The sequence below is a fragment of the Hetaerina americana genome, unplaced genomic scaffold (genome assembly GCF_022747635.1).
Source record: "Hetaerina americana unplaced genomic scaffold, ioHetAmer1.1.p SCAF_128, whole genome shotgun sequence".
NCBI lineage: Eukaryota > Metazoa > Arthropoda > Insecta > Odonata > Calopterygidae > Hetaerina > Hetaerina americana.
The window spans coordinates 674,411-699,972 of NW_027286381.1; the positions used below are offsets into that span (position 1 = coordinate 674,411).

The window sequence follows — 25,562 nt, forward strand, 5'->3', positions numbered from 1 at the left end:
CCACAAACCAACGATCCGTGCGAAAGTTTATTTTCTTAGCTCTTTAATCAAAATCCGCGTTATCAATTCTCTTCTCCTTGTGTGAAAGCTTCTTTGCCTAACGAAATTCTTCTCCTTACGTACTTATCACTTCAAACATTTTTGTCCAGGACATTTCCGAGATAAGTAACTATTCTACCTGCTCTGGTATATGAGCTCCATTTTCTATATTAACCTTAATTTTCCCCTTTCTCGAAATAGGGATACCCTTTTTTTATTAATATTGATCCTCATCCTATATCTATCGCTTTGGCTTCCCAATTCTCACAACAATTATGGTAATCCCTTGCCTGACTGACTGGCAAACTACTCATGAAGTTGGATTTATTGCCAAATTGGATCGCGTTCAGCGTAGAGGAGCTAGGAACGTTGTCATGATGAACTTAGTTGCGTATCCAAAATAATAGGGGATCTAAGTTGGGAATCACTCACGGAGCGAAGGTTAAAATACAGATTGAAGCTCAGTCATAAATTGGAAGGGCGTCTCTTTAGCAGTGATGTTGAAAATGTATTACGAGCACTACGGTACGAGAGATCATGTCAAAAAAATTAGAGAGATCAAGTGTAGAACAGACAGATTTGATATATAAATTGTTTTCCACGAACGATAAGGTAACAGAATAGCATACTCCGACCGCGGTAGGGTCATATTCGGGTCAAAATTAGTCTAGTGTGTATTTACCCTCTACCACACACCCTGGCGATGGCTTGCAAGTTACATGTATATAAACAAATAAAATAATAAAATAATTACGGATGACCGCCCATGGTTAATTAGTAAGTTACTTGTCCGCAAGTTTGTCTAATGCACTGTTAATGGGTTATCGTTTAAGTTAGTCGTCCATAAAAATTTCATATCAGAGTGAAAAAAACTTAGTCGTATATGACAGAGGTCCATAATCGGATTTCTTCATTTCGAAGATCGAATTTTGAAAACAAACTTTTATTGGTTAGGCGCTTATTATTCGAAATTGAGTCGTTCAGGTTTGAGAATAGTAATGCCGGCTAATGTCGTAAAACTCCAAGATAGGATGATTTTTAAGTATGATAAAGGAAGGCTGGATGAAGGCTGGCTGAAAAAGGATGACTAAGATGAAGGAAAAAAATGTGCCCCGGGTGAGGATCGAACTCACGACCTTAAGATTATGAGACTTACGCGCTGCCTACTGCGCTACCGAGGCTCTTGGTGATAAGAAAATAATGTTTATTTCATATCAAAAGAAACAATTTTGGTTCATCTACAATTTCCTATTATAGAGGTGATAAATGGTTCCTGATGCGCGTTCACTCAACCCTCTCTGAACACTAAAATATCCAAATAAACTAGTAATTTTAATACTCTACTCGGTTTGTCATCACGACGTTTTACCAATCTAGCACCCCAACGCTGCTCGCGATCCATCTAGAATATGTCAATACATATGCTCATTAATGCAATATGCTTTTATATTGAAGCAGGAAAATATTTACAGACAGTGGAGAATTCGAAGATTAGTATATCACCCACAGAATATAAGGGATATTTTTTATTAAATGTGAATCACTACGGTGTCTGCGTTTGGTCTCCGGATCCATCGAATGTCTTCTAGGAAGGTTATGCTACAGTGAATATAAATTGAGGTACGATGCAATGGAGATGCAATGTCCCTTATCCCAGCGACCTCGCCGGTAGCAGGAGTCGAGCGACGCCCCAAGTTGCCCCCGCGCTCGACGCGGGCGGGAAGCGGGTCGAACCCGCCCCGCCGCGCCCGCCCAGCGCAGTCTCATCCGCTTCCCCCCATTTCCCGCCCGCTAGCAGCGGCGGCGGCCTGGGGCTTCGCCGGCGGGTAGGGCGGCAGACGGGCGGGCGGGCGGAGAGGGAGGACACGAGTGGTTAGTAGGCGTCCTCTTCTCTCTTTCTCTATCCCTTTCAATCGTGGGAGGCGAGCAGGAAGCGGGGGGACGACACGAACGTGAGGGTTTGTCGCGCGCTCTTGTGGAGTGCCTGGAAATGGACCTGAGCGAAATTCTCATCTCCGAGGTCCAGAAGAGACCTGCCTTGTGGAACCTGAGAGGGAAGGCCTACCACAACAGAGTGATCGTGGAGCGGGATTGGAAGAAGGTGGCGGAAATAACTGGACTATCAGGTGGGCAAGAACTCATTTGTTTATTTTTTATTTGTTAGCCTACCTTTTATGATAGGTTTTGGATGGGCATAGACTGTTCGAAATTTCCTCCGATTTTATCACCCTTCATTCTGTCCAACATGCCAATGTATATAATTTTCCTAACCACACCTTTGACGAACGCCTATCCCTCTAAGAGTCCCTCTCATATGTTACAGCATTCCCGGCTTTACATAGCCAATCAAAATGCTCAATGCATCAACCTTTCCCGCCTATCTTGGATTTATCCCAGCAATCATTTCTCCACCGTGTCTTGTAGTCCTTCGTTTCTTTTCCATTGTACCCATTTCAAATATACATTTCAAAAGTCTGCATTCAACGCCTATCATCTTGCTTCAAATTGCAAGGATTCCGTGCCGTAGAAAACCGCATACCAAAGTTAGACCTTAGATGATTCGACTTTTTCTGTACTCTGCACGGTTCCTTTCATTAAGTCTTCGGGTGATACGCAACCAGGGGTTAGTCTAAATCTTTGATGGGTCAGTCGTTAGGGCCTCAAGTTATATTCAAGGCTATTATGGTGTCAACCAAATTCCCATACCCTCAACTCAGAAAGCAAACATATGCCGTTTTTCGTCCAGAAAAGCTCATTCAAGTTTTCCACCGACATAAGATTTTTGGACAATAATGAAGACGCTGAAATACTGGAAAGTCCAAGTCTTTTAGCAAATATGTAAATTATCCTACATATAGGGCATATATATTAAATATATTCCAAAGTTTAAATATATGTTTCGAAGTCCTTAAAGACTTTCGACTTCAAACTATTTCGAGAAATTCCACTTTCATTTCCCTATGTTTTTTTATTTATTCGTAACTTGTACCTGCCTTCATGCTTATAGAAGCACAAAGCTTTCCCTTTTTCGGATTTCGGAAAAACCCGACACAAGATTTTTTCGACCAGAGCTTTACCACTGTGAACATAAGCCAAGTTACATCAAATCCAGTCGGCACAAGGTGAATTATTCCCACCCATTTAATATGGTAAACTTTTCCCCAAAATAACTCTTTATCTCTTTGATTTGTCTTTCGCTCAATTCGGTCTACTCAGTTGCGGTGAAATTCCTAATTCCGAGGAGGATTGCATCAACAGGTCAGTTTTCCGGAACGGGAGCGTTTATAAGAGCAGTGGCAACGTTGACACTCATCGTATAAACACCTTATTTATTCAAATTTTCTGGGACGGGTTTACCTCCGTGAAATACTTGGGTTAGTTCTCAAAGTGCTTCTTTTAGTATTATTAGGATTAGTGTTGACTTAAGTATTCTAACTTATATTTCTACATGGTACCCCACCAGCTACCGATATGGCGTGTGGCAGGGAATGACTAATCATCAGGTCAAAAAAGAAATTAAATTTTTTAAATGTATATTTAGAACAAGTTTTTTACTTTTAACTCTTTAGTCGAAACCATTTATTTAAATCGTATCGTTTAAAAATGGGAATAGTGTATATATATATATATATATATATATATATACACACATATAAAAATATACATATATATACACATGTATAAATACATATATATATATTTTATATGTATATATATATATATATATATTTTTATATACAAAGGATTTATATTCGAATTTCACGCATATGAGGGAGACTGTTTCAGGAAACCGATTGTTGTGCGGGAATCAGCATAAACAACAATGGCGCCGCAGTAAACAAAACAAAAGCGGTTGTGCCCATGGACTAAATTCAAAAAGGGGGGATGGTATATCGTAGCATAAAAAGATCCATCGGAGTCCTAAGGACAAAGTTTTCATCCGATTGAAAATATAGCGATTTCAGTAACATCTACTACATGTCACGCAAGCAGCCACAAGGGCGTGTGGCGGAGATTGCTAGGGCACCAGACGTACATGCGCAAATATTGTTTCATGCATGCACCTGAAAATATGTTAGCCCACATGCAAAAACTCTCGGGCACAAACATGTCTTTGCACGCATGCAATAATTTTTGCTCTTGACCAATTAAAATTCTAGTATTTCAGTTATTTTAATTTTTTTCGGGTTCTCAGGTTCGATTTTTTTTTGATTGGGAATCTTCGATCTCTCTTTTGTTTTTTTTCCCGGCGGTCGAATGTACCATTAATAAAATGGTGCCATGGTAATCTCTCCCGCTGTCGCGAGGAAATTCGGATCCTCTGTACCTTTCTAATAATTTTACGGCCGAATTTCAAGACAACACTCTTCCCTCATCCCTCCAATGGAGATTTGTTTCGGCGGACGAGAAAAGACATCCATCCTCATTGCTTTTCTAAGATATCTAAATATTTACTTATTTTTCGAGCTCGTGATAAAAACCAAAGTGGTTCTTCGAAGGTATATTTATTACAGTTGCTCACAATATTATTGCATCACAAGAAGATTTTTTTCGGTAAACGGTGATATGTTGATACATAATCATGTGGAAATCCAAATTATTTTTTCAAATAATACAGATTTTCAACTACTATATGAGAAATGCCATGTAATCTTGGGTACTCAAAGATTTAAAATGGCGAAATTTTATATACCCAATAATATCCTGGAGGTTATGCATCCAACTACGTGTTTTTCGAATTGTGCCAAGTTCATTTTGTTTGGCATATCAGTTTTGATTTGTCCTGGAAAGTAAACACACTGGACTCCTTTCATATTGTGAATTCTTACTTAAAAACTATTTTTATTTGATAAAAAATCGGGAACAGAGCAATTTATTTCAGTCTCAGCCGTATTGTTATGCATTCTAAATATTTCATCGATCAACTCATGATTTGGGGTCAGTTTCATTTGCTTCGATATTTGTTTTGGTATGATTCCGATTCTCTGAGGGCACGATATCAGTGTTGTATTCATTAATTATTGTGAGTTCTTTATATGTTCACAGTTAATAATGAACAGATAAGAATGTGAAAGAGTTTGAAGTGCCGCCTAAAATTTCTGAAATTTGAGTAAACTTCCTTCACACTGCACTGAAAAATGTTAAATGCGGGATTTAATGAATGTTTCCTAAACTTTACAACCGTGTCGATGTGGTCATTAATGACTATAGTTTAAGTAAATTCAGATGAATTAAGCAGGAACATCAGGTCATCTTGGTCTTGTTAGAGCTTTGTTCAGCTAAAATATCCCTTAAGCACCTAAAATACCCTTGTAAGTGTTCTTGTATGAATGTATGCCATGTTTTTTTGTGGCTGTATGAATTTTTGGTTTTTGTATGCGGTTTTTTTTTCTTTTCTAAATTACGGGAGGTGTCCTAACACCCCCCGCCACACGCCCTTGCGGTGGCTTGCGGCGTATTAAGTAGATTTATCCATGTATCATTCATTTAACTTTCTCAACTTGAATATGGCGTAATTGGAAGACAATCTGTTTATATACACCAAAGTGGATTAGTTCTATGATAATAGAAGTGTTATTGTGTATTCTGTTATAATATTCTACAGGCAGCTACTGAGAGCAACATCAAAAGTAATTAAATCATATTAAAACCAGCATGTTCTCATGTACAAAATATATGGTGTCATATAATGTTGTGACATGTTCAATGAAATGAAATGACGAAAAAAATTAAAACTTCACAAGTATCACTGAGTTTTTTTTTAAGCTCCATAAAGCTGAGCCGAGTATCGTACCATTGGATTTATCATGGGCGCCAGTACCGCAGTTAAGGTCAAATTACACAGGACCTTGACCATCAAACAACGTTTTGCATCTTTTAACATTTTCTTCAATAGGCAATGCCTTGTCTTTGGTTTAACTCCCAATTACGTTAACAACACCATCAAGAGCTCTGAACAAGTCGTGAAGTGCAATGTGCCAGCTGTCCCTGCTTCATGGGTAGGCTGAAAACCATTGCACACATGCTTGTAGCCCACAAACAAAATGACCTTCATAAGCACCCTTGGTGGCACGTGGAAGTAACATTCCCCCTCAACAAGCATGCGAAAATTTGAGGTCATTTTAGTCATCCAGTATATTTTGAGAAGCGGAAGTATGGAGACTTGTTCTAGTGCTATGTCAACTCCAGTTACGCAGCGTGCTTTTATCTAATTTTAATTGCTGAAAAAGTGACTTCTACTGAGATTCATCGTCGTTTAAAGGCTGTTTATGGTGACAATGCTGCTGATAGGTCTACTGCAAATCGATGGGTAGTAAAATTTCGTGGTTGCGAGCCTGGAAAAGCCATAATTGTTAATGAAAATTCTTTTGGCTGGGTTTTGGGATGCTCACCGAGTTTGTGACCAATTTTCTGAAACGAGGGGCAACGGTAAATTCTTCTCAGGGCGCACAGACTCTTAAACACGTCTGACGTCGAGTTTGTCGTGTTAAAGGCAGCATGGCGCCAATAATTTTGCAACATGACAACGCTCGTCCACACACCTCGCGCGCAACTGGAGAGGCTCTGCGAAACCCGAAATTCGAACCGATTCCACACCCTCCTTCTTCCCCCGATCTTGCGCCTTGCGATTTTATTTTTTTCCTGAACTCAAGACACATCTCAAGGGCAATCATTACACCTCGGACGATGAGGTGAAGGCAGCTGTCAAGTCCTGGATTCGAGAAAAGTCGGAAGAGTTTTTCAGTGACGGAATGGAAAAACTTGTTAAACGTTGGGAGAAATATGTTAGCCTTAACGGTGACTTGGTTGAAAAATAAATATATGATTTTGAAACTTAAGTATTTTACTTAGATGTACTTTTTGCCCGTCTTTGCTATTTGTTTTTGTTTGTGGTCTACAAGCATGTGTGCATTAGTTTTCAGCCTACCCTCGTAGTATCGCCCATTATCGGTTTCCGCTGCAATTGGTTTTAAATAAAAGTCAGTGGAGCTTGCAAAGTTTTTATCTTTTATGTTTCGACTTAATTCCCATAAAGTTTAGCCGACTGCCATAGAATTCAATCATTTGAAGTGATATTATCATCAAAATACTAAGAATATTTCTTAGCAAATAGTACCAATAGTACCATGTTATTCAGTATAGTATTATACAAGAAAACTCTGGCTGAATAGGTGACTAATGGTGAAAGATGATCAAAACTGAATCATGTCAAAATCTGAATGATATCATTGAAACTAGAACCCTGTAAAAGAGTGCTATGATCAATGCAACAATTTCAGAGTGTAAAAATCATTCGCCCTGACTGGGATCCCAGTTAGGGCGAATGATTTTTACACTCTGAAATTGTTGCATTGAAATGCACATTAGCGGATGACTCCGTTAAAAGTTACTGCTGCGGCATCTCCCGCAGTTTCTTTGGAAAGTGTGCTATGATGATATTCATATTACTTTAAAATTTTTATAATTTCCCCTCTTTCAGGGGAAATTAAAAAAATTTCAAAATCCAAAGAACATGGCACAAAAAATTCTACTCTTAAATACATTTAAACAGGACAAACCTGAGGTTAAAATATTCTAATACTACACAATTAATAGTGTTTTAATTTAATGACCCAGCTATAATATTCTAATTCGTGAATAGAATAGCCATTTTGTTGAACCATTATGTGAATAAATTGCTTCTACATTAATTAAGAATATGCCATACCTGTATGTAATTAAAACATGGCTAAAAATCAAGGTTTCATATTATGTATCCTTATTATTACATTTTTGTTCCATGAACACCATAATATTTTTTTCCAATAGGATTTCAATAAAACTGCCAAGTTATTAAGAAAGATAAAAACCCTTGTACTATAGCTGGATACAAATGCGTGAATTCATTAAATTATGACTGCAGAGCGAGGAAACGTTGCTTCTCTTTCCTATGTGAAGAAAACTAAATGTTTGTAATACGAGTATGTACCATTTGGTAATTGGAGGTTGTTGAAGACAAGACAATGCAGGCCTTCGCAGTTATGTATTATTTAATAATCACATATCGTATTTATGTCTAACGTTAAAACGTTATTGGACGAAGGAATAGTAATGAAATTTTAACACGCGTAAGCGGGTAGGGTTTGGGATGTTTCAATCCGCGCAGTTTCAACCATATAATAAAACAGAGCATTTAGAGTCCCTTTTACAACATCCTCACCATTGAAAACAACGATTAGCGTAAGTTATGCAATCTCCTTTTTAGAAAAATTAACCAATTTTAATATAATATAGTCCATGCTAAATAGGCTTAATTTTTTAATGTTTTTTCTATTGTCCTCAAAAAAATTAGGATCACCACAGCAACGAAACAGGGATAGTTACGAATATTTTTGGCAGGAATTGCATCACAATACCATTCCAAAATATCGAGGATTTAAAATAAGACCGTCTATCCATTAATAGCAAAAAACATTTTGTACACAGGAGAGCTATATACAATTCTTTGTAAAATATGAGGGTAAAAAAAGAAACTTTAAACTTCCTCAACAAAGATTTAATACTTCGCACGACCATGGTTTCGATGCTGAGCATCATAATCAGGTAACATACATCAACATTTTCTCCTCTTTTTTTCCAACATGTTTTCAAAAATGTTGATTTATGTTACCTGATGATAATGCGCAGCATCGAAACCATGGTCGTGCGAAGTATTAAATCTTTATTGAGGAAGTTTGAAGTTTCTTTTTTACCCTCATAATGAAGGAATTCCACAAATATAAACCTGAATGTGTTATGTTCTTTGTATAACATTATCAACACTGGTGTTCAGGACGAACACATATGAATAATACTGGGGAACGAGATGGTGCGGGGGCTAACGTACTGGCTTCCCACCCTGAGGGCGCGGGTTCAAATCCCGGCGGTGTTGAATATTTTTCAGCGGTATCTCGATCCCTACTTGAGTTGCTTTGTGGAGAGCACTTTGAGTGAGTACGCCGTCCGTCGGATGGGACGTTAAGCCGCGGACCCCTTGGCGCCTTTCGTAAAGAGCAGGCTAATGCCGACGCCGGGTTTCTCTCCACCCTTCATCCTTTCCTGTCCTTCCCCTATGGCGCAAATGACCTGAGCTGTCGGTCGCCTCCCCTCAAAACTACTACTACTACGAGATGGTGCGGGGGCTAACGTACTGGCTTCCCACCAAGAGGGCGCGGGTTCAAATCCCGGCGTTGTTGAATATTTTTCAGAGGTATCTCGATCCCTACTTGAGGTGCTTTGTGGAGGGCACTTTGAGTGAGTACGCCGTCCGTCGGATGGGACGTTAAGCTGCGGACCCCTTGGCGCCTTTCGTAAAGAGTAGGCTAATGCCGACACCAGGTTTCTCTCCACCCTTCATCGTTTCCTGTCCATCTCCTATGGCGCAAATGACCTCAGTTGTCGGTCGCCTCCCCTAAAAACTACTACTATGAATAATACTGTATACAAATGCTGATTGGACAACTCTTTCAAATGAAGAAATTACATCATGACAATCACAACTCACACTCAACTCAACACACTCAACCACTGTTTGAATGGTCGTATTTACCTAATGTCTGTGCTATACGGTTTTGCGTATGCCTGTACAATTTTAAAATAAAATTATTAATTATCAAACTAAATGGGGGGATATAAATATTATTTTCGTAAAATAATATTTAATTGTTTCCCTGAGTTCATTTTTAAATTTTAAGAAATATTGTAAACACCGAAATACTGAGAATACATTAAATCACTTCCTTGACATCACGCGCTCAGCAGGCAACAGGTTCATTCAAAGTAAATTTATGAGAGATAATACGGAAACAAGATAATACAACGCGAGTGTTAGAAAATCGTTAATACTTCAAAGGCTATGTCACGCCAAGATAAAAAGCATTTGGGACGATAATCTAATGACAAAAGAAATGAGATCACTTATAAGAAGATATCTAGGACAAATACCAAGAACGCATTTTGGAAAGCGTTCAGCGAATTAAAAAGGAAAAGATTAGCGAAAAATATACAAGAGAATACGAAAGTGTTTTGGTTGTGCGTCAGATAGATTCAAGCAGATAAATTAACAGTTAATTCAGTCAAACACGATAAAGACGAAAGAGTAACCATCAGTTTGGAAAAGGCTAACTTATTAAATTTCTTCTTTCAAAGCATCTTCACCGATTTCTCACCGAATGTCTCCGATAGCTCACCGATTCGTTCTCGCCAAACGATGCCCAAAATTAAAATATCCCCTAAAGGAATAGAACGTTTGTTGGAAAATTGGAGGTCTGTACCAAAAGCAGTACGACTTATTTGTTCCCGGATAGACGGATGGACGGGTGGCGAATTCTCTGGTTGGGTTCGCTGGAGGGGAGTATCAGGAAAGGCTGGAGACCGGTGACAGTTGGCTCCCAGCCTTTACGGAGTGCGGACGGTTCGTTTGCGAGTCCTCTATAACGTGGCCTCGTTACGCTCAGTCATGATCCGGCTATTGGAATAGCGCTAGGCCGTCATATTTAAAACCTGGAAAGAGACTCGAAACATGTTCAAGGCAGCTTATGGTGATAACGCAATGGGTAGATCGGATGTTTATGACAGGCTCAAGTTGTTTCGGGAGGGTAGAGAAGATGTTGAAGACACCGAACGTTCAGGATGCCCTTCGACCTCAAAAAGTGACGAAAATCTTGACAGGCCAAAGGCTTTGTTGGACAGGGATCGCAAATTAAGTGTTCGCGTGTTCTCTGATGAACTCGGCATCCCTAAAAGTGATGTGCATCGACTTCTGACCGAAGACATGGGCATAAGAAAGGTGTGTGCGAAGTTGGTGCCGCGAGTGCTCTCGGACGAACAAAAGGAAACTCGCACGGGGATCTGCCAAGAGATTCTCGACCATGCGATTGAGGATCAAAATTTTTAAAGCATTACCTGACTAGACTTCTTCCTCTTCCCCCGTCTTAAATCCGAGCTGAAATGACGTCACCACGGCTCGGTGGAAGCGTTACAACAGGCCGTGACGAGAGTGCATAGCAGCATTCCGGGCACCGCCTTCCGGAAGGCGTACGAGGGGTGGAAAACCCGCTGGCAGCGGTGTGTGGACCACAAGGGCGCTACTTCGAAGACTTTTGAATGAATGTATCAATTATATCAATGAATTTTTTTATCGACTCAGTCCTAGTACTTTTAGGACAGACCTAGTATTAAGCCTGATCAAATACCCGGTCGTATATGTGAGGAACTAGCATAGGATATTGCACCGTAACTAGAAATCATATTTAAGAAACGCGAGTAGATCACAGAGGTTCCTATTCCGCCATCTTGCGTTTGATCAAGGATGACTCCATGTAGTGTAGCCTGGGTTACCCTTCTTTTCAGAAGGCCGTTGCAAGAATGGTTGACGCTGCAGGAGGTAGGGTATCGTCTGAGAATACAGCGGTCGGTCAACACAACAAGTGACGTAGGTCCGAGACGGATAAGGGTGGTCATCCCCCTGTAAATGTCTTGGAATAAGACTCCAAGTCTGACCTCCTCTCTTCGTAAATCAAGGGGTACTCCTTATTAACAGGTCAATTCTCTTCTAATGGCAATTTATAAATGAATCTTATGTATTTTCCGTAAACTTTTACCTATAATTTACGTTTTCTTTCATGGATTCTAGATACGAATATACAGCTTAGCAACATTCCCCTCTCTCTCTCCTTTTCATTTCCAAGGTGTAGCTTAAACTGTCGTTTTCTGTTTGTTCTGTCGTTGATTAGGATTGATTTGAATTTTTCTTTTTAAGTGTTAGTTTTCCATTTCTCCCACCCCTGTATAACCTTTCCCTCCTTCCTTACCCTTTCAACCAGTGATTGCACCCCCTGTCATACATCTCTTTGGGACATCATGGGTTATTTGCTTAGATGTAGATGTAATTGAAGTAAACATCATGTTAAACGGCCTTTGTGAAAATTACATTTTCCACATTAAATTAAAGTGAAAGTTGCGGTTCGAGACCCGGTTGCAAAAGGGGTCAGTTGTTTGTCTGGAACAGGAGTGTTGACAAGAGGTGTTTGAACTTGAGACATCCTGATCCTCATTCTAACTTATTAAGGGTGTCGGTGTGGCCGCGTTAATGGTCCGAAAGCGAGCTCAAGAGGGAAGCGAGCGAGCGCGAAGGGCGTGGGACGCGCTCCCGACCTGCCCCTTCCCGCCCGGCCGACGTCCATCCCTATCCCGAGCGCTGCACTAGGGGGCCAAGGTTGCCAGATATCCCCGTAGCCTGATGCCCCGTTTCCTGTACAAAAGATGGGAGGTACCTATCGAGTATCGCGTGTAGTACATGTGTACGCTTATAGAGGCAAAAAACGACAGGGGAATGCATGTTCTTACACAGCGCTTACACAACGCTGCCCAAGTTAAATCGCCTTAATACCTCGATATTTAATTTACGTATGTTTCTTTAAAGCTTACGTCAACTTACTTTTATGTTAACTTTATCTTTATTTAAGTATGTGTACTTCAAATATGTTTATTTCAGTTCATTATATCAGTCCTTAAATCGGGAATGATGGAAGCGAATTTCGGACTAAGTCACCCATGTGCCCTTTTAAGCAATCCTATCATTTATTTTTCGTTTTCTTTGCGCATGCGCAAACGTTATTGTTTCGTATTTTCGTCGATGCCTCTGTTGAGTTAAAAATACTGTTCATTCTAAAAAACTAAATCGGTGGTCTATTGAAACGCCTCCGCACGTCTGCGATTGGCAGTTGGAATCATGAAACGGGTAGAAAATATGTTTCAAAACCTCTCTTTTTTATTCTTCAATACTGAAAATTGTATTCATCTGATTAATCGAATACGACTTCTCCGTTTGAACATCACATTTTAAAGTATTCTAAACTCAGTACTGAAATAGGTATCGTGTAATTCCACATCTTCATCTCCATCTACACGTGCATAAAATACCCTGCGATCTACCAAAAAGGTGGGTGGCAGGGGTTAAACGCACCATACACCCAAGGCAAGCACCATGCAAGAATCATACCATTTTAATCTTGCTCTTTAACTTAAAACTTCTCCTATCTCTATGACAATCTCCAACATTTCATCTTCATCAATATCCTTTGTATCCATGTTTCCTATCTCCTCGGACTTCCTTGTTTGTTTCCCTTGAGGTACATTCCACCTTTTCCATCCTTCTCCACGCCCATATTTCAAAAGCCTTTCATCTTGCTTCAATGACCAAGTTTCTGAGCCGTGCAAAACCGCGCTCCATTTCAAGGTTTCACTAATATTTTGGTAACAACCTTACTAAACGCCCCAGTCATCAATTTCCTCCTCCTTGTGAAAACGTTGCCTGAAACAATTCCTTTTCGTAATATTGTGATTGCTTTTTTCATCTTTGTCCTAAAAACGTCCAAGGTAGATCACCTGATCTAACAAAAAATTTCGGCCAAATTCCTGCCTCAAGGGTGAATCAACAAAAATAAACTCTTGTTTAACTTTTTCATAAAATCGTAACTAGTTCTGTTTGATACCAAAATATTTCCTCAATTCTAGATATTTTAAAAATTTAAATCATTTTATTTTATTTTAGGAACCGAACTGATTTTACCTTATGAGCTCCTAAAAAATAATTTCGGAATGGCACTGCGGAATTGTTTACAATTCAAAAAAGACCCTTATAGAAATATACGACAATTTTTAAAACATTCCTGCGCGAAACGGTAACGAAACCATACACTCAGAAACGTGAATATTTATTGGGCTGTTAATATGATGAGCAAGGAAAAGTGTTCAACATGCTAGGGACGATTAATGATGAAATAGCTGGACAGTATTGCATATATTTACACATACATAAACATACATATGAAAAACTGCAGCCACAGTTGACGGACACCGTTGTCTTTCTCGTATAAATATGAAGAAGGTACTCTTGTCTCGCTGGGAGACTGAAAGCTTTAGATTGATTATAATGCATTGCCAAGGTCCGTACGACGTCATAGTCGGCCTTGGGACCATTGCAATTAATATTGATAATTTTTAGAAATCGATTTAACTCGGCAGGTTACGAATTCATCTCAATTGCTTAATGGCATTCTAACATAGATATTTTGGAGTGAAACTAGACAAAATGCTATGTATATCATTGTAGCATTAGGCCACCTAGGGCTAAGCTAAGGCGCAAAGTTGATCGTGTCACGGAATACAGAGGTTTAGTAGCACCCCCTCCAAACCACATCCACACTACAACTACTCTCATAGTTGGCGGGGAAATGTAAACAACTCGTGTAGCCAAATTTACTCTTCATGGCCTATATACCTAAGCTCGAGAGGCGAACCGCATTGTTTAAAATTGGAGCGCGGATGCGAGACAATTGGTACCCAAACGAGGCGTAATTGGTATTGCGATAGTCTCCTTTTTGTTGTGGTGCTGTTACAGTAGTGGTGCTGAAACATAAAGAAATAATACGTGAAATGCTCTTTTTTTCTATCTTGCTTTCCTGTTATCTACACTCCTCATGTGAAGTAAAACTAGCTGTCACCAAATGCACCTTCGCCAAGCTAACTGACATGAAACTACTTCTTCTACCCATCAAATGAATAAATCGTACCTTTTATTAAGGAATGGCTGTGTTAAATTAAGTTTGAGGTAAACGACGGCTTTCTTCAGTCAGCTTCGTTTATTAATGCTGTATTTATTATTTTAGAGTTGAGAAACGTGAAAATGTATCCTTAATTTTGAAACGTATCAGATGAAACTTTGACCGGAGAGCAAATTAATTCACATCATGGAACTAATTTTTTAATGTATTTTCAAGCTAAAGATGTTATTTTTGGATACTATTGTTCATAAATTAGGGAAACGAGATTGGTAAGTGGATCTATAATTACATGTAATGTAACTGGTATTGTCTTCATTGGCAAGACTTTTCCAGCATTACTAAAACTGAAGAAAAATGAACTCAAACGAGTGTTGCTTTAAATTTTGCGTTAGCACAGATACCTTCTTTAAAAGGAAAAATGATATAGAGAACATATTAGAATCATATTCATTCTACTATCAGATCGAAAAACAACGTACATTCTAAACATTTTATCAAAACATCCATAGAAATAATGCTGGCCATTATTTTAAAAATAATGGTGCTTTCTTCTCCAATTTTCCCATAATTAGTCCTTAAAACATTGGATATAATTGACTATTGTGGTATCTAAAGGAAGAAAGTGTTATTGAAAACACAAAGGGCAATCTAATATTTTTAAAAGAATATTTAACCAATAAAAGTAATATTTCATTTTTGTGATAAAATATGGATGCCTTCCCATTTTACCTAGACGTATGCTAAAATAATTAATTGGAAAATTAATTGGTTATTAATTAATTAATTTAATAAGTGCATGAGTAAGTCTCGATATGTATATATGAATTTCTTGTTGCGAACGGAAAAATAGGGCTTTAACCCAAAACGGTACGTTTCTCAATAGTTGGGCCTTAAGATTATACTAGAGCAAAAGGTTATTTAATTTCATAAGATCGACTATGTATTTCCAATGAATTGATGAGGTAAAAACAAAATATAATTTGACATTCATCCGCATATAGTAATTGATATTGCTTTCTTCCCTAACACACTCGAATAGCTTCTACATAAGTTATATATCATTAGAATGTGCAATAAAGATATGTGCTTGTATTATTATTCATTAATATTGTAAACCAAGCGGTATAACTTTTAGTTATGGTAATTTTATTAAAATCTCTCTTCACACTCCCAATGAATACATCATTTATATTCCTCAAATTTCTCAAAATGAAACAGGAACACGTTACAGCGCAGTATTGCGAAAGAAATTTTAAATTGGAATTCTTAACAATTTCGCAGCGGTTGAATTTGCGAATCGCCGAGCGTGAACGGAAAAAGGTAAACTAAAATGACTTCCATCCCTAGCACAACGCGGTGACTCAGCAGAGCACGAAAACCCGAGAGGAGGCGGGTGTGAAAGGAAATAATGACGGAAGAAAATGAAAGCTATTTCACGCATGAGCACTTCCTTCTGCGGTAAAACAGTTATTTCTTCTAAAAGACTGCATATTTCCACACAAGATAAAAATATTACATTCTGTGATAGGGCGCATGTACCCGATAGAGATGAAATGAGTTTATGATGCGAACTAATTAAGATATACAGAATAATCGGTACTCTATTAATTTAGAGGAAATTACCGAGAAATCGATTGAAAAAAATATAATCCTAGGAAAGTTTAGTAAAAAATTGAAGTAGGAGGTAAAAACTAGATGAAAATTTACCTAACCAGGCTTTGCTTTGGACCATGATTGTCAAAATACAAAGCCTTTTAGTAGGAATAGACCAAGATGAACTAAGTTGAACAAAGAAGCTTTCACAAGAAGAATAGAATCAATAACAGGTACGTTGAGTAAGGATGTTTGTGAAAAGGTCGTCAACACTTTAATGAGGAACAAGGTTTTTTCACGGCTCGGAAACGTGGTCGTTGGAGCAATGTGATAGCCGTAGATTGTAGACTTCTGAGAGATATGGGTGAGGAGAAGGATGAATAAGGTGAAATGTAGGAAAAGGAAAAAACAGAGAAGTAATAGCTACGAAGAGAGAGTTGAGAAGAGAAATGCCAAGGAGGTAGGAAAGGTGAATGAAAAGTTTCTTTATTAGCAAAGGAATGTTAAAGACTGTGATATTATGAGGGAGAACGTTAGGTAAACGAGGAAGGAGTAGGAAAAGGATAGGCATGTTAAACGGAATTAAGGGTGGAAGTAAGTATGCGGAATCACAACACGGTATATTGCAGCATGTGGTGTCAGGTTGTGTATTTTTAGACGAAATAAATATATGCAGGTTTGTTAGGCCAGTGTTCATCCAAAACACGAGGTGAACGGTAAAATACATAATAATAATAATATATTTTATGCACTTGTTAATTCATGTGGTCAAAAATAGAAAAAGGAAAGATTGTCCCAAATGGTAACTCAGGACGTATACTACTTTCTTAAGGAACGATAGCATATAAAAAGAGACGTTTCAGGCGTGATATGGTGGAATATCATGGTTAATTAAAAAAACAGCAAAAAACAGCAAGTTTAATGCGACCGGTTTCAATGTTACTACATCATCAGGTGGACCTGATGATGATGTGGTAAATTTGAAACCGGTCGCATTAAACTTTATTTTTGTGGCAAATTGCTATTTTTTTAAATAATGAACGATAGCATGTTAAATAGTGGGTGGTTTGGTGCAGTGTCATGTCGTGCTCATTGTTTACATTTTATTTAAGCACGAAAGATGTTCCCTTTTCCCCGAATGAAATCTGTACCTGCTTCTTTCGTATTTGGTACATTCTGTACATTGTAAAACTTTAACATGGTACTTACAATGAGGGCGCCAGCTGATTTCCCTGTTTCACCATTCGCTTTTCCACGATGTTCCATTATGAAGAATGCCGTACCGTGATTCGAAACAGAAATGTTCCGGTCAGCAGTCAAGTGTTTATTATTCCATTTCACTTCCATGCTAAAAAAATAAAGAAGGAAATAAATTAGATTCTCGGAAATATTAATTGAAACATTTAAGTAAGAAGGAATAAACTAAGGCATGTTGAGGAGTTCACGTATTTGGGCAGTAGTTTACAGGTAAATAGGGTATTGCATAGAGGGCAATAGGAGAAGAATTAAAAGTTGTGAAACAAGCATTTGAGAAAAAGAAGAAAAGTGATAGGGTATACACTGAGTAAAATTGTAAAATAAAAATTAGTAATGAGTTGGAGCTTAGTTTTTTATGGATGCGAGACCTGGTCTTTGAGGCAAGATGACGAGCGTAGATTGGAGGTTTTTTTATATGTGGGTGTGGCGAAGAAGAATTGAGAAAAGAATTTGGATAGAGTAGAAGGTGATAGCGGAGGTTTGATGAGGGATAATAGATGAGAGAAGAAGTTACTAGATAAAATCCGAATTAGTTTAAAAAAAAGTGGATTGAGAAAATGTTGAAAGAAATTGTTGAAGTTGAAGGCTATGATAAATAGATCGCTTTCAGACATGTATTGGAAAGCCAGGTATAGTTATGAAGAAAGAAATAAGACACGATAGAGAAAGAGGAAGTTCTCGTGATACCTATAAGTAAATAGTCATTAGGGGCCGTATAAAACCTTTAAATAGGTAGAATACCTTGAACATGAATAAGGACCAAAGGAGTACTTCTCGAGTTATCAACTCAAGTCACTACTATCTCACAACTTCAACAACTGACCTTTGAATGATCTCATTGATAACTCACTATTCCTCGGAGAGATGAATAAAAATGACTGTAAAATTGCCCCAACGAGACATAAGTTCACAGTCGCCATAATACCACCGTTCTTATGCGTCATATTTCAACGGGGCTGATTTAATATGCATTCGTATTCGCCAGGATACGAGGCGAAGCCTGTATCAATGCAGATCACATTCACGTGATAAAATTGGGCATTGCGACGGCATGAGAATTCACTCATGTAGACAAAATAGAACTAAGGATGTACATTGCAGTTCATTCCTGTGCTAATTATATTCCCTTCGCAAACAATCGCCATTTCAACAGTAAACCTTATGTCATTGAACAGCTGATTATTTGTTGCCTTCGTCACCATTCCGTCATGATTTCCAAACGACTCTCAACAATATAAACAGAATCAAACGCGAAAATAACAGGTGTCCCGGGGCGATTACGTAGCCGAAGTTCGGGGAGATAAGCAGGGAATCGGTGGTCCGGTCATTAACAGCAACCTTTCTGACTGAAGGCCGAGCCATTCGTCGGTCAAACCACGTTGAATGTTTAATGTTGGAAAGTAGCTTAACCGGTTAATTAACCCCAAACCGCAAATTTTAGCCCAACTAAAGGTTAATAAACTAGTTGCACAGCTTTAAACTATTATCTACAGCTGGATATGTGTGAACCTGGTCTCTTTAGGATAACGTACACTCTTCATATAGGGCAGTGGATGAACTAGACCTGCATATCTGCAGAGAATACTTACTACGCTATTAATAACGCTTTGTAGTAACGTTGAAGTTTTGGGAAGACCAAAATTTGAGTTTGAATTCCACCATATCCCCAATGTATATTTAGCATCCGGATAATTAATCATACATTATTATCAATGGTTGAGAAACAGTTAAATTAGGCTCTTTTCTTCCACTTATCCTCCAATCATTTGGATTAAAAGCAACATATTACCCTAAAGTACCATAAACCATTCTTCAAATTCGCGAATTTCCCAACAGCCTTCATTTCATCCAACATTTCTTATTTTATTCCCCACTACTTCGTTTACCCAACATTCTTTATCATCATATATAAATAATCTATGGGAATAAACGGCCATAGGAATGAGGAGTCAGTGGGGAATCCATAAAATCAGTTAGGTTTGTGGATGGTCAGGCAAGTTTGCAAGTCAGCCAAGAAGTGACAAACATTCCTGAGAGAATTTTAGGATTAGTATAATAGGATTGGGATGAGAATTAATGTAATTAAAACTAAGTTTATAAGGTTTCCGAGAAATAGTAAAACTATGGCTTAGACCTTGGCAGTGTTTCGGACGAAGATATCCAAAGTAGTAGTGACATAAAGAGAATGATTGCGTTAGGCCAAGTGCGTATCTTTCAATAAGAGTAGGGAATTAATAACCGAGACGGTATACGTATGTTTGTGATCTTTGAAGAAAGATTTTAGGCGTAGATTGGAAGTTTTTTAAGATATAGAAAAGGAGAAAAAAGTAAAATGTATGGGCAGAAAAACCAGCGAAAAGTATTGATTATGGAAAGATGTTTGCTTGAAGAAATCAAAAAGAGACAGGAAAAGTGAATGCCGAGCATTATATTTGGGGATGAAATATTGAAGACTGTTTTAGAGGGGATAATGATAGGCAAAAGAGGAAGGGGTAGTACAGGCGTATTTTGGACGGAATGAAGGGAGGAAGGAAGTATGTGGAATTGAAGAAAGGATTATTGTAGCGAGGGGTGACAGTTTCCGTCTGTCTGGCTAGGACAGACTAAGAAATGTAGGCATGTTCAGTCTGTGCCCATCCAAAACTTTCCTTTAACGTTAGGGTAGATTCTAATAATGAATAATCTTCACGACGTTCCCTTTCGGCGCAGATAAAGACAGAAAAGCCTGATTTTATGTCTTTTCAGGTAATTTGCTCCATTTCAATTTTTTCTTCAATACGTACTGTCATAAACTTGAATGTTTCAGTTAAACTCACGCATTGTTTCGCGTTAGATACTCTGTTCTTGAGGCTGTTTATATTTCTCGTATTGACAATAATTACTTCTCAAAAATCAAACGATCTGGATCCATGACATTTCTTCATCACTTAAGAAATCGATCTACGTTTCTGCTGCTCTTTTAATCATCTCACCCAGGATGCAATTACTCATATTTTTTCCTGACCACAATCGTAAACTTAGGTGTTCCATTGTGGATTCTTGGAAGAGGTTTACGACCACTACTCGAGCTTCCTGCAATAACATCCACGACTGCTGAGTTCCACTCCCTCTGGGTCCGATGGAAAATCGCAAATCACCTTAGCTCCCTGTCGCCTTCCGTAATAACTACTTCTCCAATAGAAATGTATGCAAAGCGAACTTCACGACACCCACTGACACTCGAAGCAGTAAATTTTCCACTAATGTTTTACGTTCCGTTCTTAACTTCGATGACATGACGTTCAAGGAAGTTTTATCGGGTAACTGGTCCCTTTGGGAACAAAGCAAGAGGTGTATATATTTTAAGAGGAATCGTTGAATCCCTAGCTAAAATAACTGGGACATTTATTATAAAATAGGTGTAGTAGAAACGTCACTGCCGTCAGAGAAGACGGAAAACATGCAGTATCAGTAATTTTGATATGAATTAAATCCCATTTTTCTACGCTGGAAGAAGCAGTTTTTTGGCCAACATTCAACAAGAAATATTACGGACAACACGAAACTGATCTTCGCTTTATGTTGGAAAAAAATTAATTGACATTGGACCTGATTCGCCAAATTGTAATTTCTATATTTAGACTAGACAGTAGCGAGGTTCAAGCCTTGTCGGCGTTCACTAATGCCAAAAATTGCATTCAAACAACGATATTTTTCAAGCCAATGAGGACGAATATCGGTCACTGTCGAAGCCCGACAATTCGGAGTGTCCTCAATAATGCTTGTGTTTTTCTGAAAAAAAAAGACACGAAGGTCATCATATTTCGGGTTTGAGCTGACCTGTATTTGCTTTACGGTTGTGAATCCCAGTTTCCATATCCAACTAAGAGTCGTCTAGAAAGAAAGAAAAACTCTCCCATCAGTTTCATTCTCTTTCGCAGCTTTGCATGCTAACTGATCTACTGCGTATTGACGTTTGGGATCTTTCTCCTATGCAGTAGTATACAGTAATCAGTCCTACCGCTTTTGGGTGCGACCCTGTATACCGTGAAAATAAAACAGAGTTCAGTTGTGGAGTCTTAAAGGTTTAAGCTATCAATTATCCATGGACGATAAAGGGCTAGAATAATTTCAACCATTCACTCAGCAACAATTATACCTAATCTGATATCTTTATATATCAGCTACAATAGTGCACATAAAGTTGTCGAAAAATATTATTTCCTCCATTTCAATTATATAAATTCTTCGGTTGTACATATTTTTCAAGTCGGTAATGAAAAACCTCGGTCAGATGATGATTGTCTACTAGTCACACGCGCAAGTTGTGAATTTCGGGATACAATGCAGTTATCGATGATCATGTAGTTATGCTCCCAAACCGTAATTGTCGATGAAGTGTTTTCGCAGTTGTAATTTTCTCTGCTCGATTCAGAATTGCATTTGATTCCAACGCAATTTTTGTCGCAGTTAAAAAAGTCGTATCGAAATCCCATATATCTCTGCATACTATATGTCTTCCCTTATGGTTATTCTTAAACTTAAAGATGGCGTTCACTGGCTCCGTAAGTTTATCACAATTTCCCCAACAATATATCTATAAAGTAGGTAAGGATTGATTTCGACACAGGGATTGTGATTTTAAAAAGTGCAACTCACACTATCCCCATTTGATATATCACTAACCGCACCACACCCGACCCCTCTTGTTTTTTCTTCGATAAGATAATGGGGATTGGTATATCAAATACTTAGAAGACGTGCTGTTTAATTGGCATAAAAACTGAACTATCACCGACAGTTGGACACCAAATCAGGAGAAACATATTGACGAGGATTTCGAAGTAAACCAAAGTTAATAGTCATATAAAAATTATTGGCTTTGTAGTCCAGTGCCTACCTTTTTTTTCTCCTTTTTGATAAAATGGTTTCAGCCTTGCACTGATCAGTCTCTGAACAAAGTATGCTATTTCCGTTGCGATGTTAAAGTCGCTTTTTCATACAGTGGAAAAGGTGACTTCTCAGTACGAATTCTTTCCCTTAATTGGTTGAACAACCTCCTCGTCTCTTTGACACCACATCATTGAATCCGAAGGTTGGTTTTATAGGTGAGGGTACAATTCATCCAATACTAAGCTCAAGGCGTGTGAAAATCACGTATTCACGCAGGGTTAAAAGGGTGGCCGGTTCCTTTCCCTGTCTCGGCTATGGTCTCCTGGAAGAGCTCTCACCCGACAATATAACACAGTTTTGAAACCGAAGGTGCTCAGAGGCGTTACCCGGAATCGAACCCGGGCCCTGCGGTGAGTAGCCCAGAGCTATACCGACTAGACTATCACGCCCTCATTTTAACGACTAATGTTAGCGAAAACTCTGACAACTGCGGAGCGATCGAGATTATTATATCCTAGTACAAAACTCGATCATATTCTCAACTAATATTTTTGCGGTCCTTCCTAAGGGAAATGACGTAAAGTAGAAGAAAAATGCATTCAAAGGTGAACCTGCATGTTAATTAGACTGGTTTCATTTCGGGTTAGCTGTGCTATCAGTCAGCATGACAGCATCACACCGAGGTGTGATGCTCATTTTGACTATGGGTCTCAGATTCAATGCCCTGTTGACTGCAGGTGTTTTGTAAACAATATTGGACCACACTATGGGAAACTATGCGATGACAACATTAAGCTCCCCTCAGCCGGAACCACTCACTTCTATATGAAAGCTGAACATATCTTTTAATGAAGTTCTTTGTCGTGATACGAAAGCACATTAGTACTAGGATACTGACAACACAGCCCACGTCCTATTCCATGTGTCACATCTGATTTGTTAGACTCAGAACTTCACTCGAGTTTTCTCATTTTTCCGGACACCGGATCCGTCTCGTAAACTGAAAGGCTAGCACGCCTTATAATTCAACTATTTCAAAGTGTATAAATCATTCGCCTCGATCGGGATACGAACCCGGGTCCTATAATGCTCGTTTAGCAGATGACCTCAAACTTACTGTTGCGGCAGAGCTCTCGCAGTTTCTTAGAATTTGGCTCACACACCGCTGGTCTTGCTAGTCACTCATCCAACTAGAAGTCATTGAATTGATTGGTGTGGTTCAATAGAAAATTAACTGAGACTTTTTTTCCTGTTTGCAGTGGGAGCGTCAAAGGTCAGGTGGAAAAACCTACGAGACCATTTCAGGAAGGAACTGCTGAAACAGAACAGGCCAAACACCGAGGGGGATGGGGAGCAGCGGTTGTCCAAGTGGATCCACTTCGACTCACTACTGTTCCTGAAGCACGTGTTGAAACCGAGACGCATGAAGGGCAAGTTGACGGCCGGAACTGGCGAGGACGCCCCGGATCCTATACCCGAAGAGACGGAGATGGCTGCGGGTCACGCGACTTCCGATGACAGCGGTGACTACGAGTTCACCCGGGCGGGAAATGCGTCCATCGAGGAACAGAAAGAACAGACGGCGATGGTCCCGCAGCTGCAAACAGTTACGGGATACAACTCGACCGAAATGTCTACGGCAATGAAGTTAAAACGAGAATTGAAAGACGGTAGCTGCACGGAAGACTTTTCATTAGCTTCCGAGAGTCAGCTGCTGAAGCTCAAAGGCGACATGCTGTCGCTGATTCAATTGCTTGAAGACGACGACCTAAACTTTCTGAGGTCACTCCTTCCATACATGAAATCACTGCCGCCAATACGGAAGCTGGTTGTCAGGTCCCAATTCCAGAACTTGTTGGTTCAGGAGATGATCAACTGCCAGAACCATGCGGGCGCAATGCAAGTTCCATCTAATCCCTGTGCTCAAGTTTCTGCAGAAAGCAGTTCCTCTCCAGATCAAGATTAATTTTCGAGATTTAATCCTAAACTGACACTCAGACCTTAAACAATTCCCTTCATGCTTCTACACGTCAACAAAAGTGAGTATCATGAAATGAAACGACAGCAATGGCCTTGAAACAGAAAATAATGAAGGACTTTTCTCTCCTAGGCTACATCTCATTCTCCGATCCTAATTACAACGATGATCCCTTCAGCAACCAAAAAATGGTTACAAATCTTTGACAAACTTTGGGCCACAGTGGAACATATTGAAATGTTTCCTTTTTCCCATATTGAGAAACGTTCCATGGCGGACTATAACTTTTTGTAAATTAAATGTAACTTTCATGTAAATGATTATTTCTTGAGACTGTTTAATCAATGCAATGGTTTATCCTGTTTATATTAAACAATACTACATTGGTTTATATTGATTTCTGTCACTGATGTAAATTTTTATAATTCTCCTGCCAGATATTTATACTTATCCTTTTTATTAAGCAATGAAATACTTGGAAAATGATTAAAATATTCAGGATGCGTTTTGTTTGAATAAACTCTTTCAAATCACGAGCGGTGACAGAAAAAATGGCCGCTATGCATCCAACTAATTCATAAAATATATTTAATCTATCTAGTTATAAGGAAACTAGGCTTGTTCGCAGTATTTTATGTCAATACCCTTCCCCTGTAGCTAAGAAATAATTGATCATACTTTGTGTATTTTTGATTCATCCAGTGAATATTAGATGAAACAATTTATCATAAAAATCAATTGGAAGATATGGTTAAACCAAAACCGCGAATAAAATTTCAAGAGAGATAGTAAGCATCTGCTCAAAAATATAGAATACCTATAGGTTTACAAATATTTTTCAAGGTACGTCGATATGCATCACATCTCTATCAGCACCTTTCAATGTGTACGGATGACGCTTTTTCCCATCTACACTATTCAGAATTATACGAAAAGATATATGGTTTTGGATTCCCTAAAATGTTCTTAAATTAACTGGACAAATTGCCAACAAGTGAGGAGCCATGTACTGAGCTGATCCCTTCAATTTACCCCACAAGGACTTCGATTTTCTTCATTTAAAACCGCAAAAACTCTTATGAAGAAATTATGTGCTCGCCACTCCCCTTCCCTTGGGACGTACTTAAGGGTGTGAAGACGAAATATAAATGGTAAGTCCGCTTAGGAAATTAAGCATCGATTTACAATAAATTACGCACGTCCTTGTGAGTTAGCTATTGCGCCTGATACATTGGACG

At 38.7% G+C, this 25,562-nt stretch overlaps 1 protein-coding gene and 1 non-coding gene across 2 annotated transcripts; one reads left to right on the top strand and one right to left on the bottom strand.

Moving 5' to 3' along the window:
- Positions 1-1,147: 1,147 nt before the first annotated feature.
- Positions 1,148-1,220, bottom strand: TRNAM-CAU (transfer RNA methionine (anticodon CAU)). The gene has a single exon. It is a non-coding gene; the product is annotated as a tRNA-Met (tRNA).
- Positions 1,221-1,906: 686 nt separating this feature from the next.
- Positions 1,907-24,691, top strand: LOC139686026 (uncharacterized). Its single transcript, XM_071583122.1, has 3 exons — positions 1,907-2,165; positions 23,606-24,385; positions 24,457-24,691. The coding sequence occupies exons 1-2, from the start codon at positions 2,030-2,032 to the stop codon at positions 24,310-24,312; spliced, it is 843 nt and encodes a 280-aa protein (XP_071439223.1). The 5' UTR covers positions 1,907-2,029; the 3' UTR covers positions 24,313-24,385; positions 24,457-24,691.
- Positions 24,692-25,562: the final 871 nt, after the last annotated feature.